Below are 20,668 nucleotides of genomic sequence, written 5' to 3' on the forward strand. Positions count from 1 at the left end.
AAAGCATGACAAACTCATTTGATTACTCATAAAGAAATACGTTTATTTTAGCACAAAACATAAAGATACATGTTGGTTTAAACCTTTAACTAGAGTCTGGGTTCCCTCCCTTTTTTTAATTTAACACATCCAAAATTTCACTGTAATCCTTTGTACTGACACAAAATCCTTCACTTCTATATATATAACTATCCTCAGACTCTGACAACATATACTAAATTATCTATTCACTATTACACATGCAAATTACATATATATACAAGTCAATTCAGTAACTCTAACATAGATTTCTTGAGGCAATGCTCTTTCTTATATTTTAGACTTAATCCTCCCCCAAAATTTTAGTTAGCATTCAATTAGGTCTTAACAGTATAACATTATTATCCTCTAGACTCAAACAGTTCGTAGCCTCGGTCTCCTACTCAGCTCAAACCTAAAATCCCTTTTCCTTAGATATAGACAAAATGTCCAAAATGCAGACAGTTCTTGTAACACTTCATGGAAATGGGCTGTGTTCTTAAAGATCAATTCTCCTTACTCCACGGTTATTCCGATATTAATATGAAAAGATTTCTGCTCACCGTTCTTGCTTTATCTGGATATTCGGATCTCATTACTGTACTTTCTTTAATGGCGGCTTCACTATTCTTTTGTTCCACACGAAACGAAATGCTCTTACGCTAATTAATACACTGACGTTAACTCATCAATGGCCCTTTCTTCTTAGGAATCTGGACGCATTATAGCTGCAGCTTTAATCCACGTAGCACACATAGCAAGGGAAGACTCTCTCTACGCATGGCGGCAAGCTTTTCACAACTATACAGCCTTCCGCACAGGGAAACCAGGTACCGACGAAAACGAGAAGAAAAGAGGACGATTCAAATCCCCGCCAAAACCTATATACTACAAAACAGCGCCTTCACTCGGTTGTGTCGTCATACGTATGGCGGCTGCCGATTGGATACCGTTGCCATGAACTATCTTTGACATGGCCAAAAACTATTATTAGCTTGTATACATCTTTTTAGAATTTATACATGACTTTCTACCTTAATTAACTTAACAAATTTAGTTTATGGGATACTTTGACACTGCTTAGAATTTACAAATCTGAATATATACATGTTCTTGGGTCATTAATGAGCACATTTTCTGTTTGAGGCATAAGTATGTCCTTATCCACTCCTTCTGAGCTAATCTTATGTTGGGTCGGAAAAGGGGATAGCTCATCACATTTTCTCGACACATATGAAAATGTTTGTTCATAAACATATGCAAAACACTAAAGAATGATGAAAAAGGTGGAGCAAGCTAACATCACTCCTGTCTCAGTATCTTTCATAATGCAAAACACATCTCCTTGCGGATATGTATAATGTTATGCATTAAGGGAAGGGCCACTACCCAGACTAGTTTTGACCTTTATTGAGGTCTCTTCAGTGGGAGCCAGGCCCAAGTGGAGATACCAGGCAGAAGCATTAGCAAGGTCATCTCTACCTATTGGAGTTGCCATACGGTATGCCATCTTTTTATTAAATTACTCTGGATTTAGAGAAAGATGTTGAAAGTTTATTTTTCACTTGGCTAGACTATAATAAATTTAGTTTAATCCTTTATCCAAGTGTGAGCAAACAAAGTTTGCACCTGAAAGTATCTTCAGGACTTGGGTAAGGTGGTACAGCTTGCTCCACCTTTGCAACGAATTGCCCCATGTTGTACCACCTTACCCCAGTCCTGAATATACTTTCAGGCGCAAACTTTGTTTGCTCACACTTGGATAAAGGTGTTAAATTGTGAATGAAGATATTTTGTATGTTTTAATACTTCATTCACATTTAACATAATCCACCATGTTATGAGCAAGACTTGTAAATATTATTTGTTGTTAGTCTCTTGCTTGTAATATAATATATTATTCATATAAATGCTTAGAGTTTTGTTTGTTATTAATTAATTATTTAATCTTAGCATATATAATAATAATGAAAAGACTCTATATAAACATGTCATTCATTTTATTTAGTTTATTCTGTAAAATTTATTATAAGAAATTGTATGTATCTAAATTTAAATGTATATTATATGAATTGTAAAATATCCTTTTATTTTGTTTCTGTATGTAAGAGTGATTTTATGCAATTCTTCTGATTGAATTTGATTGGCTGCTGAAGGAGAAACGGAGCTTGTTTTTAGTCAGCGCGTGTTTAGAACGTGAAAAGGCAATGTATATGGAGAGAAGCCAGGAAATGTAAGCTGAACTGGTTAGAACTGGATTTTGGTGGGAAGAATGAACGTATTTAATTGGAAAACGAAAGTAGAGAGAGGAGAAGCGTTCAGGACAGCAAGAAGGAAGTAACTGATGGCAGTAAGGTGATTTGGAAATTCCGTAAATCGATTAAGAAAGGACTGGGAATTAATAGGCAATTCGGAATATTTCTACGGAATTCTAAAATTACGACGAATTCCAATTGTTTTTGAGGAAGAAATGTGCAAAGCTGAATTTAATGCATAGAAGAAAACAAGGAATAAGTAGATTACCTAAAACGAATACGTTAAGACTTGTGAAACTCTATGTTTAATATTTCAGTTATTATAGCGAAGATTTCTTTTGAATAGTGTTACTTCAAAGTAATAGTTAACTACAGTTTTAAGTGTGCCTATAGTAAATCCAGTGTGTAAAAGGTGTAACCCAGTAAGAGCAGTCCTTTTTATATTTCAGTGTGAAGAAATAAGAGTTAGCTCTGTCTGATATATCTTAACATTAACTATGGCGTTCTACTAAAATTAGCCGAAGTATGGAGCTTTAAAGTGTTTCCCCCTTGAAGTGATAATTGCCACATAATTGAATTAAGTGCTTGTTGACTAAGAGAGAATTAGAGAGTTCTACTATAAGAGTATTTACTGTAAGACTCTATAACATTAAACTGTGTGAACCATTTTAATTATTCGGAAGAATGTAGAATTGAGAGCTGGATGTCTGCTGCCTAATGTTTTATGTTTGTTACGAATACCTGAACTAAGTTGATTTGCATTATCTTGTTTTCAAAGTTATACTTAACGTACATGTTATATAACCCTGCATTAAATGTTTTGTTTTATTGATTCCAATTTGGTGTTTGCCTGATTCTCTTTCATTGCACCACTCATAAAGTTTATCGAACCTTGCAGAAGCCTTAAATGATAATATTAACCTTGGCCTGTAGAAAAGTGAGATTGCAAAAGTTAGTTGATGATTGATTCCACTATATTATATAGACCAATCTGAATATAGGGTGGCACAGTATAATATAAATTTCTCTGTATTTCGATCAGTAATCAACCAACACTTAATAAGAAAACTGGATAATTTAAATAAAAATAAAGTTCCGACAAGATGGCGGATTCAAAGCCAGGATGTACGACACAACATATAGTCTAACCAAGTGAAAAATAAACTTTCAACATCTTTCTCTAAATCCAGAGTAAAAAAGGTGGCACACCGTTTGCCAACTCCTATAGGTAGAGATGGCCTTGCTAATGCTTCTGCCTGGTATCTCCACCTGGGCCTGGCTCCCACTGAAGAGACCTCAATAAAGATCGAAACTAGTCTGGGTAGTGGCCCTTTTCTTAATGCATAACATTGTACATATCTACAAGGATGTTTTGCATTATGGGGAATACTGAGATAGGAGTGATGTTAGCTTGCTCCACCTTTGCAACGAGTTGCCAGGTGATGTGCCACCTTACCCCAGTCCTGAAGATACTTTTAGGTGCAAACTTTGTTTGCTGACTTGGATAAAGGATTAAACTAAATTTATTATATTTACTAAAGCATGATCTGTGGAAACTATATATGTTTCCACTAACACCTATGTACACTACATAAATCATAGAAATTACAACACCTAGCATCTGCACACCACACATAAAGTGCCAAACAATATAAATAGTGTGCTAATTCCACTCTCTCTTCGAAGTCATTGGTATTGTACTTCAGCATATCTTCATCCACTTATCCTTACTATTCAGCCCTTTGTACTGAATTCTTTGATCCAAATTGAAATTGCAATGCTTAATTGTATATATGTAAATACTTTGCATGATTATAATTTTTTGTTAAAAAAAAACATTCAACAAAAATATAGATTATTTTTATTATGCATACTGCAATAACTGTATAATGATGTATCTACTAAAATTAATACTACGATTATTGTTAAAATATATGAATTATCTTTTCATTAATTCCATTAATTAGGCAAATTATAATATTAATCTAATTATAATCTGAATTGAATCATTTGTAAGAAAGTATAGTAGTTTTCTCTAAATTTTACAGTATACGAATGTAATTTATTTGAGAGATAATGAACTGTTAAAAAAAATCATCACACCTCCATGGAGTTAAAGACTCATTGTAGGAGGTCCATATCCTCACATAAAAAGCACATTGAACCATCATTTAAACCAATTCACAGTTTATGCATTCACTACACTCAGGCAATGCATTCCACTCGCTCTCTCTCTCTCTCTCAGTTCCTGAACCCAAACAATCTGGCCTATCTGAATATGCCATTTTGACCAAACATTGCATACTTTGAAAAAAAAAAAAAAAAAGCTTTTACACAAGAGGAGATTCTGTGTGGAACATTTATAGCTGGAACAGTAAGAACATTATTTTGTGAGACCTTTCTATATCGTCTGAATTTAAACAGATATGATGGTGTTCGGTTATCTATCCCTCTTATGGGAAATATATCAGTCTACTGTAAATTCCTAATTATTGCCTTATTATAATAATATCTGTATGTATTTGTTTTAGCCTCTGTATAGAGGCTAAAACAAATTCCTCTGACCTGGGTTCGATTCCCATCTATGACATGAGGAACCTTATCTGGTCTCATTCAACTAAAGTTAAGTTAACCAGTCTCGTATGGAGGTGGAGGGTTTTTCTCCCGGTAGCTCGGATTTTTCATCCCTCAAAACAGGCAAACCAGTCCCGTGAACACACACGGCTACAGTCATAAATATACTACAGCAAGGAAGGCAATGGTTTCTCATAATCATTTTCCTAGTATGGTAGCATATAGCTACCCACCACCAGCCATATGACTGAGGGAATAGGATAGTAAATTCCTAATTCTTTGTTTGCATTTTAATTGTGTTCCATTGTCAGTGCACTGAAAATGCTTAGAAGATGAAATATGCCTTGTACTGCTTCAGCTTCTGAAGATGGCGACCATAAAGAAATGTACATCAGTGGCACGGAAGGTTTCTGTATGAAAGTCTGGCTCTGCTTTGGATTTCGCAGTGGATGCATTGCAAAAACTGCAATATGTATGCACTGAAAAATGCAAAATATTTGTGGACTGTTTGGGTAAACAAGAAGGAAAGTGTTAACATATGTGAAAAGTGTCTTGATAGATTAGAGCGATTAGAAATGGGAGCAAATGGCAGGACCGTGACAGGAGTTAGTGAAAATGAAAAGCGAAATGAAACATCTGGAAGAGGATGTTAAACATCTAAAGTAGAGATTGGCTGATGATAATGAGGAGGAGGAGGAAGTTAATATTATGAAGAATCAAAGGATAGTTGCATGTCAGTGTATGGGAACTCGAGCATTAGAGGTGTGATCACTAATAAAGTGGACAAAACATACTTTCCTGAGGAACAATGAAGCAAATAACTGATGGGATGCAGAAAAGGAAATACGAGGCATCAAAATTAGTGGTAGTAGTAGCAGTGGGCAAATGACTTAGTTGGGGAGAAAAAGAATGTTGATAGAAACTTGAGGAAGTTATTGCAGCAGGTAAAGAAGAATGATGTTGTTGGAAAAGTCGCGAGCGTGTTGCCCAGATATGACAACAGTGAATTGAGAACGAGAGCACAGATCATTAGTAGTAAGATGGCTGAGTTGTGTGAGGCAAAGGGGGTTCAATTTGTAAATCTGTGGAGTGAATTTGAAGGGAAGTTGGAATGATATAAAGATGATGGATTACATTTGAGTGGGTTTGGTTTTGGGCATTTAGAAAGTCTGGTGTTTTCTGAGAAGGCACATTCAAGAAGTTAATATAGCAAAGGATCAGTATCTATCTATGAAGCAGGATAGCACAAATCAACAGATTGTATGGTAGGAGGAAGATCGATATGAGGTTGAAGATGTAGTTGCAGCAGCACAAGATAATTAAATGCATAACGGTGAGGATAAGAGAGGTAGGAATGGAAATCAGAGCAAGGATGAGGGAAATGGTAGTTGCCAGACTGAAGAGAGAATGTGGTATAGCAGCTAGAATAGAGAATGTTGGTGCTGGTAGAATGGCCTCAATCACACAGGGATTGTTATATTTGTACACATAAGTATTAGAAACAAGAGTCAGTATGCCCAAAGATAATTGGAATAAGTGAAACTTGGTTGTCTGAGGAGGAGGAGGATGTGATGTTGGGAATAGAATTAGAAAGATATATAATTTTCCAGAAGGATAGAAATGGGAAAAGAGGAGAGGGAGTGCTGTTAATGATTGCAGAGGAATTGTGTCTGCAAAGTGTGGAAGTTGATAGTGCATGCACAGATTTTGAATTTTTGTGGTGCTAAGTTGAAATAAACAGGTTAGTATATCTGATAGGATGCTGTTATAAGCCAGGGGATGCAGAGAATACCGATTGTGAAATGTTTAGGCAAATTAGTTGGGCATGTTGAAAGAAAGTGATCCTAATGGGAGACTTTAATTACAGGAATATAGAATGGAAGGAGGAGATAGTGTATCAGAACAAGGAGAGCGAGTTTGTGGAATTTCTGAAAGATAAGTATCTTAAACAGCATGTGATTGAAGCAATTAAAAGCTTTAATGTTTTGGAATTGGTGATAACTTCACAAGATGTAGTTGTTAATGAGGTGTTGACACTGCTGATAGTTGATCATGAGGTACTTGTTTGGGCAGTGATAAAACAAGAAAAGGTCACTGCCAAATATGGATATATGTGGAAGTATAAAGCAGGTGATTGTAGGAAGTTCTGTAGTATGCTGGATAGATGAGCTGAGCGAAAAAGATGTTGACAATGCATGGAAACTCACTAGGCAGTATCTGACAAAAGCAGTGTATGACTGCATACCACAGGTTACCGTATATTATCGTGTATAATGCGAAAAATTTATGGTAAAAAATACTACTTAAAGTTAGGGGTTTGCATTATATGCGGATCCTAAAAAATATAACATCTTATTAGACTTGCACACACAATATATGCAACCAAATCTACTTGACCCACTCGCATTCAGCGACCGAGCGCGCATCGTATCTGCGCATAAAGCTACTTACATTACTGGCATTATGCGCAGATATGATGCGCTCTCCGTCACCGAATAATAGAGCACAGTTAGGTATATCGGTTTAACCACAGTTCATTTTAAATATTATTCGTTAAACAAACCTAGCCTGAAAATGAGCCAACAGAAACGTAAACGTTCATCTTTTGAAGCAGGATTTAAATTGCATGTCATGCAGTTGGCAGAAGAACATAATAACGGTGTTGCTATGAGAGAATTTGGTGTAGCAGAGAGTAATATTAGACTTTGGCGTAAGCAAAAAGACAGTCTTGAAAAAATTCCCCAAACGAAACGTGCCCATCGTGGAGATGTAGCATCCTTTCCAGAACTCGAAGAAGAGCTAAATGAATGGATTTTGATGCAACGACAAGATGGCATTATAGTAACAAGAAATGCAATTTGTTTTCGAGCTCTACAACTCAAGAATGGTAAATTCAAGGACACACCAGGTATTTCATCTTTTCTTGCTTCGCCTGGGTGGTGCAACAGATTTATGGAATGCAAAGCATTAACGTTATGACACCGAACAAAAATTGCGCAGAAGTTACCAAAGCAGTTGAAGAAAAAGTAGAGTCCTTCCATGAATTTATCATAAAATTATGGAAGTGTCATGGATATGAACTTTCCCAAATTTTCAGTATGGATGAGATGCCTATGTACTTTGATATGCCTGGGAATCGAACAGTAAACTCATTTGGTGAAAAGGGTGTCTTCATAAAAACAACAGGACATGAAAAAACACATTTTACCATTGTTCTAGCATGCATGGCAGACGGAACCAAATTAAAGCCAAGAGTGATATTTAAAAGGAAGAAAATTCCGAAGCATATGAAATTTCCACCAGGTGTAATTGTTCACACCAATCAGAAAGGTTGAATGGATGAAGAAGGTGTACAATTGTGGCTGGATCAAGTATGGAACATACATCCAGGTAGCTTTACGTCAACAAAGCATGCTAGTCTGGGATATGTTCTTGGCGCATTTAACAGAGGCAAGCAAAGAGAAAGCACGTGAGCTACGTACAGACCTAGCAGTCATACCGGGTGGTCTAACTTTCATTTTTGCAGCCGCTTGATGTCAGCTTGAATAAGCCATTTAAAGATCACTTACGTGAAAAATGGAGAGAATAGATGTCATCTGGTTTGGTGAAAATGACAAAGGGTGGGAATTTTCAGAAGCCTGAGATCACCATAGTCACCAGCTGGGTTAAAGAAGCATGGGATTCGATACCATCTGAAATGATTTAACACTCATTTCTTAAATGTGGAATAAGTAATTCAGTGGATGGATCTGAAGATCATGTCATATACAAAAGCAAGGATGACGCACAACAAATTGGAGATCATGAAGACGATGATGACAACTGCTACACTGATGATGCAATCCCTACAGATGAATTTATAAATGAAATGTTTGGTGACTCAAAAGATGAAGAAGAATTTAAAGGATTTTGACATTTTGTTTTAAAATAAATATTTCTTTTGTTAATTCGTATTGTATTTTGGCATTTTGTTTTAAAATAAATATTTCTTTCTTTAATTCATATTGTATTATTTATAATGTTATGGAACAAGATTAACAGATTGCATTATACGTGGACATGGCATTTTAGGGCTAGTTTTCAAATAAAATTTCTAGTTTGCATTATACGCGATAATATACGGTGAGTGAGTAAATAAAGTAGGAGTGAAATGGATGAACAGTGAAATCAAGCAAACTGTGCTGGAAAAGAAAATGAAGGATGCATAAGACAGTTGATGGTGATCATATCGATGAAGAGTATGAAGTGCAGGCTAGAAAGGTGACCAGCATGATAAATTAAAAAAAAAAGCACAGTATGATAGGATATTGGCTGGTCAATCCAAGGTTAAACGCAAGGGAATTTTTTTGCTACATGGTAAGCAAGAGGAAGAATAATTATGGCAGATTAGCATTGGTGGATAGTCATGGCAACAGACCAACAGCTGCAAAGGATATAGTGGAATTATTGAAGAAGCACTTTATCAGTGTATATCATACTGGTGTAAATCTTTCTTTTAAAGTTACACGGTGATCAGCACTATTTATGAATTTAGGGACACAAAACACACGTGTTGAAAAGATTATTTTACTGATTAATAATAAAATATTAATCAAATATTAATCAGTAAAATAATCTTTTCAACACGTGTTTTGTGTCCCTAAATTCATAAATATGAATACTGGTGTAAATGATGCTGTGCAAGATATAGAAGAGAGGCAAATATTAGGAGAATTGAAAGTGAAAGAAACAGAGGTATATCAGATGTTGGTTGGGTTAGATGTGAATAAGGCTTTGGGAATAGATGCCATATCATCACATATTCTTAAGGAATGTTCACCACAGTTGACTATGCCCTTGATTATTTAATTAAAGTCTTGCAGTGGGTGGTTCCTAAGGAGTTGAAAGAAGGCAAACTAGTACCATTCCACAAACATGGTTGTAAGAGAGAGTCTCCAACTATAGAATAGTCTGTATAGTTGCAGTTGTGGTCAAGATGTTGGAGAGATTGGTAAGGAATAGAATACAGGATTGGGTTGATGGACATAGGACATAACATTCTTTATGATGGTCAGCATGGATTTGTAAAGGGTAGGTCCTGTTTTAGTAATTTAGTTGCATTTTATGATAAGGTGACAAGTGTGTTAAGGGAGAATCATATACAGTGATATTCTTAGATTTAGCAAAAGCATTTGAATTACTACATGATAAATTGGTGTACAAACTGCAGAGGATGGATATAGGTAGCATATTGGTTAGGTGATCAGAGATTGATTCTCTCCGAATGATACCAGCAGGTTGAGTATGATGGAACAGTGTCTCAAAACAAAAGAAAAGGAGGGTAACCAGTGACGTGCCCCAGGGTTCTGTTCTTGGGCCCCTGTTGTTTAATTTGTTTGTAAAAAAAAAATATCTTGTGGACTGACTGGGGATATTCAGTTGTTTGCTGATGATGCAAAGTTGGGAAGAATTATAAGTAGCACTGCTGATGTTAATTCCATTCAGAGAGATTTGAATAGACTTTTTACTTGGACAGAAGAGTGGGGTTGTGGTTTTAATATCAATAAGTGCAAGGTGTTGCAGAAATATAAGGCTGTGTACTATATCAATGGTGTTGTACTGCAGGAAGTGGATGAGATTAGAGATTTGGGAGTGATGGTTGACAGTAAACTGAAGTTTAGCAGACATATTGCTAGTGTTGTGAAGGCTGCACATTGTAATGCTGCTATGATAAGAAGTACTCTAACATGTAGGGATAAGGAAGTGGTTATGCCACTGTATGAGGCACTGATCAGGCCACACTTGGACTATTATGCTCAGATCTGGTCACAATGGTTTTCAATGTGTTATGGAGACATTGGAGAGGGTCCACAGGTGAGTGACTAAGGCAATACCAGGACTTTGGAATGCTGGCTATGGAGAGAGGTTGAAGAAATATGGATTGCAGAGTTTGGTGGATAGGAGGAAGAGAGGTGATATGATAGACATTTAAGTTAGTGAGAGGATTTTATCAGATTAATCCAGAGGTGATTATAAAAAGAGTAGAAGGTGAGAGGGGAAGAACCAGAGGTCATCCCTGGAAGCTATGTAAAAGTGTTGTGAAAAGAGATGTGAGAAGTAGATTTTTTATATGGAGAATTGTCAGTGAATGGAATGCATTACCAGAATGTGTTGTTAATGCAAGGAGTGTTAAGGATTTTAAAATTCTATATGATAAATATGTTGTCAGTTGAATGAACCTCCCACAATGAGTCTTCTAACTCCATGAAGGGTATAATAATAAGATGAAAATTTTGCATCTGTTAAATTCAATTTCAGATTAATTTTAGTTCCATCTTTATTTTCACAAAATGACAATTTACATACCAATTCTGAAACATTCAGATCTTTCTATCCACAACATCTCTTCTAACTAATGAAGGGGATTTTTAGCCTTTTGGCTTTTATTTTATCTCTTCTAACTCTTCATAGTTCCCGACTTTGAATCATCTGCAGACAGCTGCATATCTCCTGTTCATCCTTTTCCTATATCTTTAACATACAGCTTAAATAATAATTCTCCCAAAATAGACCCTGTAGCACACTGCTAGTGACCTTCCTCTTTTGGAGTACCATTCTTTCGTGCACAACCTACTGATACCTGCTAGCCAATTGCCTATCTACCTTCTAATTTGCTAGTCTCTTATCCCAGTCTCATCATTCCAATTTGGTTACCAGCTAGTTTTGTGGCAATCTATCAAAGGCCTTTGAAAATTCCATGTATATCACTGTGTATGCATTTACTGCTTTCCCAGTAAATTTGTCCCCTTGTTGCAGTACATAAGCAATTGCTAAAGCTTACCATCAGCCATTCCTTCACCATATTCTCTACACGCAAGCTTCTCATGATGTAGTATTCACAAGGATGAAATACCTTGATAAACTGTTCATTTAATATCTCAACTTTGTCCTCTGCAGAAGTAACCATTCTACCATTTTCATCCACTAACATCTTCTCATAATCATTCTTTCTTCTTCTTTCAAAATATCTGTATGATTTTTCTTGGCTTGATTGGTACTCATTCCTGTGCTATACATGCATTCATTATTTATTTCAGAATCTGCTCTCCTTGCACTGACCGCCCCAACTCGACAGTTTCCCTGTTCAGCTTGCATTCCTGTTCTCACATTCTCATCTCTTGCACTACTCTCCTCTTCATCCAACAAACTCTTGAGTCTATCCTTTTCCACTCTCCTGCTTATTCACATCACCTCTGATCCCTTGTGTCACGTTACTCATTACACTTCCTTTCAGCAACAATCTCTCTCTAGTTGATTCACACCAAATTAATTTAAATGCAATCTGTCTCTTTTATACAAATCCATTTGCCCCTAATGCAGTCTACTCATCAACAAACTCCTTTCTCCTCACACAGCTCTGCTAGCATGCTATTCGTTATTTTTGCTTACTGTCTGAACTCATCAGCATGTCATATCTGGGCAACATACCAGCTCTCCTTTCTTTCATTTTCCCTATGTCCTACCAAATCATTCATTCCTTCCATCACTCCTAACTCCCTCACATATTTATTTCTCATACCCAGAGCATCTGTCATCCTGTTCATCCTTCCTGTTGAAAACAAACCTTGAGCACACACTCTTTCTCATCCACCACACCTTTACTAATGGAATCTCAATACAGAGCCACTCTTGAACATCTCCACTTTTTTCTCTCCGTTATCCTTCATTTTATTCTTTTAGACTCTTCTGTTCATATCAAGCAAGAATTAAATCTCATTTTGCATACACCTCATCTTAATCATTTCATTCTTTAACTATTCCGTTCCAGCAATTGTCCCCTCTTTCATATCACCATTCACTCTCACTCTTGCTCCATCATGAGCCCCTTCTGTTCCTGCAATCATGCCCACTTTTGTTCCTTCAGTCATGTTCATCTTTGTGTTTCAATCTGTTTTGTTTTCATATTCTCTGCACTCGTATTCTGTTCTCTCACTCACCTTTCTGACTTTCTCAGTCTTACCACTGCTTTCTGCCTAATATAGATTCCTTGTTCTTGATTTTATTTTAACACTCACAGTTCATCAAAACTGACTACTAAAACTTTTCATATCCTATAAACTGTATGTACCTGTGTTATTAGGTAAACACCACAGTAAAAGGAAAGTGCAAAAGTCTTACCATAAAGATTGGGTTCTTGAAGTACAGGAAGTGCTGATAATATGAACATGTGCCATTTCACACCTTATAAACTATATGAGCTTGCATGTCTTTTTTGTCTGCAGTAAATAGTGTAATCACATAAAAGCAAGACATGTGAAGCATACATGTTGATGTTATGTACATCTAAGTCACAATTCTTTTGTTACATCTAATTTAAATTTAAGTGACGATCCGTAGGGATATCATACAAAAATTAGGTATCTCATTTTCATCTGTTTTATTTCATCTGTTTTACAAAAATTATTATTATTATTATAGGCTACTCCATGGAGTCCTTAGAGTCATCGAGGTAGGTCCTAAACATCATGCCAAGTACTATGTAATGCTTGCTTTATCTATCATAGTTTGCTTTGAACTCATTCATAGTCCTGGCACCCACAACAATTCTGGCAATCTATTCTACTCATTAACAACTCCCCAAGCTCAAGAAGAGAGTCCTGTGGCATGCCACTAGTCACAGTTCTTCTAATGGACTCTACTCCTGAATAAACTACTTTCTAGTATCTCTTCATCAACCATCCTCTTATCCACTTTACATAGTACTTGGCATTTAATAAACTACTTGGCACTGAATAAACTACTTTCTAGTATCTCTTCATCAACCATCCTCTTATCCACTTTACCAACTTCATATGCATACCCATGTTCTGCAATTTATTGATTAGAATTCCATCTGGTGTTCTGTCAAAAGCTTTTACAAAGTCCCGCAGTTACTCTGTTGGACTTTGCAAATATTTGTTGATATAGGTATTTATTTGTTGATTTTTTTTTTCTGATATATAGAATTAAAAATGTAATATTATTAAATTTTTATTTGGCACTCTTGATTTTTAGACTAAAAGACTGAAGAAATATGAGAAAGATTATTTGGCTCTGAAGGAACAGCAAAAACAACAAGAAGATCCAGTGGATCGGTTGCAGGTTAGTTACTATTTTTAATACATTTCTTTATTTTAGTGTGATTTATTATAATTAACTTTGGTCATGTGTGTGTCTTCAATATGTCACTGATAAGCCATAGATTCAAATTGCACTATGCTGTTAATGTTTATAAGATCATTTTGTAGCTTTGGAAATTTGTCTAAAATATAGCAGGTAATATAATGATTTCATTGCTTGGTGCTACTACTGTATCACTCATAGAAGTTGCAAGGTTTCTATGTTGTTTAATTTTATTTATTTCTGCTTTCAGAACTGTTTTATCATAAGATAGTATAAAGAAGGTTGACATTAAAAATTTAAAGAAGTAACTTAAAAAAAGTATTATTATTATTATTATTATTACGGGTATCTCCATGGAGTCAGTAGACTCATCGCGGGAGACCCAAACTAGCAAAACAATATCTGTCATATCTCTTCTTGAATTCATTTACAGACGAAGAGCTCACAACTAAGTCAGGCAATGAATTCCACTCATTCACCACCCTCCAGGCAAAAAACCTTGTTCTGACACCTTTGTTAACCACACTCTTCTTTAATTTCCAGAGATGACCTCTTGTTCTTCCATCACTTTCACACAGCTGAAACATTTCCCCTGCATCAATCCTATAAAAACCTTTTAGTAATTTGAATGTTTCTATCATATCCCCTCTTCTTCGCCTATCAACCAATCTCTGCAATCCACAAGCTCTCAATCTATCAATGTAGGGAGCATTTTTTATATCACTCACCAACTTGGTCACTCTTCTCTGAACCCTCTCCACAGCTTCCTCATCTCCAAGGAATCCAGGTGACCAGACCTGAGCACAGTAATCCAAATGTGGAAGTATCAATGCTTTATAAAGGGGAATAATAACCTCTTTATCTCTGGATGTCAGTGTGTTCCTCAACAACCAAGTAATCCTATGTGCAATCTTGGACACCTTAGCAATGTGTCCTCTGAACTTCATCTCCCTATCTACCAATACCCCTAAGTCCCTAGCCTCATCAATCTCTTGGAGTACCTTTCCATCGATGTAGTACACAGCTGGTAATCTTTTAATCCCAAAATGCATGACTTTACACTTTTCCATATTGAACTGACATCCATTTTCTTTTGCCCATTTTATCAGCTTATTTAAATCCTCCTGAAAACTTTCAACATCAGCTTGATTTTTTATTGCACTACACAACTTTGCATCATCAGCAAACAACTGAATATCTCCCTTTAAGCCGTTTCCTATATCATTTATATACAAATTAAACAACATTGGCCCAAGCACAGAGCCCTGAGGCACACCACTGGTCACCTGCCTCATTCTGGACTCGGCTCCTCCATACACCACCTTATGGTATCTCTCCCTGAGCCATTCTCCTATCCATATCACCAATTTAATATCCATTCCCATCTGCTCCAATTTGCGTAACAGTGTTCTATGGGGTATCCTGTCAAAAGCCTTAGCAAAATCCAGAAGTACCACTGTGTAGCCAGTTCCTTTGTCCAACTCAGATGTTATTCTATTATGAATAGTTAATAGATTGCTAAGGCAGGATCTACCTTTAACAAAACCATGTTGGCCTCTATAGAGTATCATATCCTGATCCACCCATTCTTGAATTTTGTCTTTAACCAACTTTTCCAATACTTTTACCACTACTCCTGAGATGGTGATTGGTCTGTAATTCAATACCGCAGTTTTAGAGCCACCCTTATGCAAAGGAACCACTTTGCCTAACTTCCACTCCCTAGGGACCATACCAGAGTTCAAACTTAAGTTAAATATCCAGGTGAGAGGGGTTGACAATTCATTTGCACATTCACGCAACACCCGAGCTGATATTCCATCTAAGCCTACCGCAGTGTTTGCATTTAAGTTTTGCAATATATTTAATACCTCTGATTCTTTAGCTTCAATTCTCACATTAGGTATTGCTGTAGGTATAGAGATATCCTCACTTGGGTGATAGACTTTTGAAAAGTGATCACTCAGTAACTCGACTATTACATCTGATTTTGTCACCTCAATACCATCAGCACCCACTAAGGTTATCCTTCCGAAGTCATTCTTCCTCTTACTTGTCACATAGCGGAAGAACTCTTTGGGATTACCCTTGATCTCTTTGGCTAAGGTCTTCTCATAATCTGATTTAGCTTTTCTTACTATGCTGGTAACTTTCCTAGCTTGAGCCTTGTACTGCTCATGGGTGTCCTGATCGCCTTTCTCCTTGTAAATTCTCCATAACATTTTCTTTTATTGCAGTTCAAGCTTGATACTACTGCTCATCCATCTAATGCCTGCCTTGTTTGACCTCCTAACCATGGGGACACAATCTGATATTGCTTTCCTCAGATACCCGCTGATTTTATCCCAAGCACTGCTAACATCTTTCCCTTGCAATATGTTCTGCCATGGGATGGCTGTAAGCTCACTCCGAAGCTTGTTATAATTGCCTAACCTGTAGTTCCATACATACCCCTTCTTAATAGAAAAATCCACAGATTTTGCAACCTCCCAAGTCAATACCACATGATCGCTTTCACCAACTGGAGGTAACGAGGACACCTTACTTATGCATATAACCTCTGAACCAATAACCAGGTCCAACACTCTCACACCACGTGTCCCTTCAGTTACGTGCTGTTTCAAGTAATTATCTCGTAGAAGATGTATGAATTCCATTTCCTTTTTGCTACGTGATATTTCCTCCTTCCAATTGATATCACCGTAATTAAAATCCCCCATAATAATCACCAAGCCTTCACTCATTGCACTAAGTTGCTGATGCATGAATTCAATATCTCCCCCCGTACTCCCTGGCCTATAGCAGCATCCAACTGTATATTTGGTTGCGTTGGTCGCTATTTCGCACCAGACTGCCTCAAATGAACTCTTATTCACATGTCTATCATCATGATATACTACTTTCTTTGGCTGCAACACATCAGTTATCATCAACAGTACTCCTCCCCCTGTTCTATCTTCTCTATCCTCCCTGAAAATAGTGTACCCATCACATTCAATTCCAGTGACCACATCTTCTGCTGACAGCCAAGTTTCACTAATGCCTACAACTTTTGGTGAGATTTCACTGACTAATGCCAAAAATTCTTCTCTCTTATTTCGAATGCTTCTAGCATTGGTATACAAAAATTGCAGATTCCCTCTAGCTCTTGTACCGGCTTTAGAACTGATATATAAGTCATTAACTACCGTAGTCCTATGCCGATTTTTATCCCCTCTCTTCTGCAATTTATTCAGCCTATAAGGATCAATAAATACACAATCAGTGCTAAAGTTTCTCTCTCTTACACTCAACCTTTTCAATATTAGTTTCCCTGCCCAATAACTTCAACCTGTTCAGAAAACAATAACTCCTTCAATCGCTTATGTCCTTCCATGTTAAGATGCAGTCCATCTCTAGCATACAACTGCCTTTTTCCTTCAAACACACTCCAAACATCAACAAACTCCAGACCTCTTTTTCTGCACATTCTTGCAATCATATCATTCATTATCATTGCTCGTCTACTTAACTCGTAATTGTCAAAACGAGGCAGCACACACACTATTCTCCCATTGACACTTTTCCTCTTCACAATATCTAATAATGTTCTTAAATCTTTTCCTACCCGATTTATACTACCTCTCAGGTCATTCGTACCCACCATAACTATCATCTTGTCTGCTTCATGCCCTCTCTTTATTGCTAAAGCCACTCTTTCTATTGTCCCATCAGCCAAGCACTCCTCATGCATACCACTCTCCATACCCTTAATCATAGAATCACCATATATTTTACTACTCTTAACTTCATTCAAGTCCACACTCATGGACTCATTCTCTACACTATTCAGCATGACTCTCCCAGCTTCATTACTCAACTCTCTATTACTTACCCCCCCACTCTCACTACATCTCATTTCTTCTAGGCCACTTGTGGTTTTATTATATTGACTCACAATCACTCCCATACTATTTATTACTGAATCATTCACCAAAGACTCACCCATATGTAATCCTGTTCTAGTTACTTCAGCTAAAGTAATCTCTATAGTCCTAATTTCTCTGTTTAACACATTAAACTCCGCTTTAACTTCCAGTATCTCCTTACCGATCACTTCCACTTCCTCATGAAGAAGATGAAGGTCATTTTTCATTTTCATAAACTCCAGCCGAAGTTCTTCCGCTACTGTCCCGATGTCAGCTTCCATTCCTAAACGCTCCAGCCTATCCCGACACTTCTCACATACGTCGACATTTTCGTTCTTTTCATTTTGCCAGACCGACCACAGATCCTTCACATTTTTCGGTGCATACATATAGCAGTTTCCGCAACGCATCCATTGCGAAAAATCCAACGCTGAGCCGGCCTTTCTTGTAGTAGTAGAAGTCCTGCGCGCCGCTGACGTACGTTTCTTGTTGGATGCCATCTTTACACGTTGATATAGTGAAACAAACGGCAGTGAAAACACAATATATACAACACAGTTCTAAACAATAATACCACTGAAGGACACTTGTTTCTAACCGATACACAATTGCAGCACAATTTGTGACAAAAAGCCACACTATATTTAACTTTAAAAACACGTTTTCTAGACTAGCTAAACTCGACCGCCACATTTACCAAGGACACTAGCGCCACCTCATTTGCAGATAAATTACATGTAATGTATATGATTACAATTATGTTGTTCTGAATCAGATCTCTGACTAACATATCCACTCTCTAATCCACCATCGACATCACCCAGTGTGAGGCTACTACCCTGCTTAGTGGAGGCCTGAAGTAGTTTGAAAAAGTTCCATGTTTAGTCTCTAAAGCAGGGTTTCTGGACTATGTAAAAATAAATTTAAAAAATACATATATAAAAGTAATAGGGAAAAAAAAATATCTTAGCTCATTCGTGGTACTATTATAGACATATAACCTTTCATGAATAGGAATCACATTAAAAAAAAACTGTAGGGATAAGAACCATCCAACATGTAGTAAACACTTAAACACACAAAGTCCAATCTAATCTCCCGCTCATGGCAATTAAACAAGATAAATTACTCCTCCCTACTCTCAAACCAGCCAGCTCAACTTTATTTTGTGAACAGTATACCAAGCTCATAGCTAGTTTTCTCTGTCTAAAATCTAATGACAAATCCAGAAAAATGGCCAGCACACACCATCATTCATACTGCTGGCTCACTATGTATATTACGGGTTTTTAGCTCTTTAATTTTAATTTTTAATCTTTTAAAACCCATAGCTTCTTAATTCACTGTCTTCGTTATTGGTTTTATTCATGCTTTATGTCTGCTGTTTGATATATTTCTGTACTCCTTTTTTAGTACTTCACTTTCAACGTTATTTCTAATCTTATTCTATTTTTTGCTCAGTCATCGAGTTCTGTACTAAATGTAATGTCATCCGCACCTTCACAGATGTACAGGTATGTCTGATTGCTACCTTTTTCAAATATAATAATTTCAGTTAGTAAATAAATTATTAATTTTTTGCCTACAGGTTTGAATATAAAGGAAACTCCATTACAATAAAAGCTTTGCTGTTTTCACCTGATTATCTAATATCATTAAAGATTACAGAAAATCCTTAATATTAGTATATGACTGCATTTTGGTGAAGAAGACTTTGCATAATTGCCTCTCTGCTATAAGGAATGCATATCTGAAGACTATCAGATCCCAGATTGTTGAGTAATACCAAAGTACCTGTAATTCAGTTTATTTTTGTGCTTATTACTAAAGAATAAAACTACTAGAAAACACGTTACTTCATTTAGGCCATTCAGATAATTATCAGTAGTAATTATTTCTTTATTCAGTACATTCTTTTATTTTGTAATATGAAATTAATATTTTGAGCAAAATAAAATACACTAGCAAATAGAAATTGTGACAATATCACTATTTTGAAATTATTTGCTTAAATTGATCTTAATTTAAGAAGTATCAACAGAAAATAAGTGCGATTGGCAGCTCATTTGGAACAGTACTGTTCCAAATGAGCTCTGATATTTTTTCACAAATAGAATTTGTGAAAAATATCATATCAACTGCCCTTGTTGGAGATCCAAACAGCAGAGCAAAAAATGAATATCAGGCATACATAAACATGTTAGGAAAATTTGGAGCAAAAGAGCAAGCTAATGGTAATCGCCAGCTAGATTTCTTTCTGTTCTGGATGCAGACTAGTCATCATTAACACAATATTTAAATGTAAACATGTGCACAAATTCACATGAAGAGACAAGGTATAAGAAAAGTTTCATTGATTATGTAAAATTGGTTGTCTTGTTGATAGCAATACTTTCATGCTTCTTCATGACATGAGTATATAGGAAATGATTTGAAATACGAAGTAATCATTATTTAGTTTTAAGAAGGATAAAAATAAATTCCATATTGAAAAGAAAAATATGTACAGAAGTTTTAAAAAGAATCAAAGTTGAGCATCTTTCAGAGGTGAACTGTAGAATCACATATATAGATATTGTTGGAAAATGAAAGAGTTTGAAAAAGAACAATCTAGCCTCAGGGCCTCTGTGTCAGACTGAAGAAAGCAGTGATTGATTGGGCCACAAGCATGTAGTGAAATTGCCTGCAAGGATAGAAAAATCAAAACTGTCATGAGGGACTCAGGAAGTTAAAGAAGCACTCCTAGAAAAGAAGAAAGCATACTGAACATTT

At 36.3% G+C, this 20,668-nt stretch overlaps 1 protein-coding gene across 3 annotated transcripts in view; it reads left to right on the forward strand.

Annotated features, from left to right (window-relative positions):
- Positions 1-20,668, forward strand: part of LOC150103728 (rab GTPase-activating protein 1-like) — a 473,281-nt gene that overhangs the window by 334,731 nt on the left and 117,882 nt on the right. For all 3 annotated transcript variants that reach the window (XM_090397129.1, XM_090397130.1, XM_090397131.1), the window contains one exon: positions 13,881-13,967. In XM_090397129.1, the coding sequence (XP_090253255.1) occupies positions 13,881-13,967 (87 nt within the window). The remainder of the gene's footprint in view (positions 1-13,880; positions 13,968-20,668) is intronic.

This window comes from Typopeltis vanoorti, chromosome 8, assembly GCF_054136105.1.
Source record: "Typopeltis vanoorti isolate ZY-2024b chromosome 8, IOZ_Tvanoo_1.0, whole genome shotgun sequence".
Lineage (NCBI taxonomy): Eukaryota > Metazoa > Arthropoda > Arachnida > Uropygi > Thelyphonidae > Typopeltis > Typopeltis vanoorti.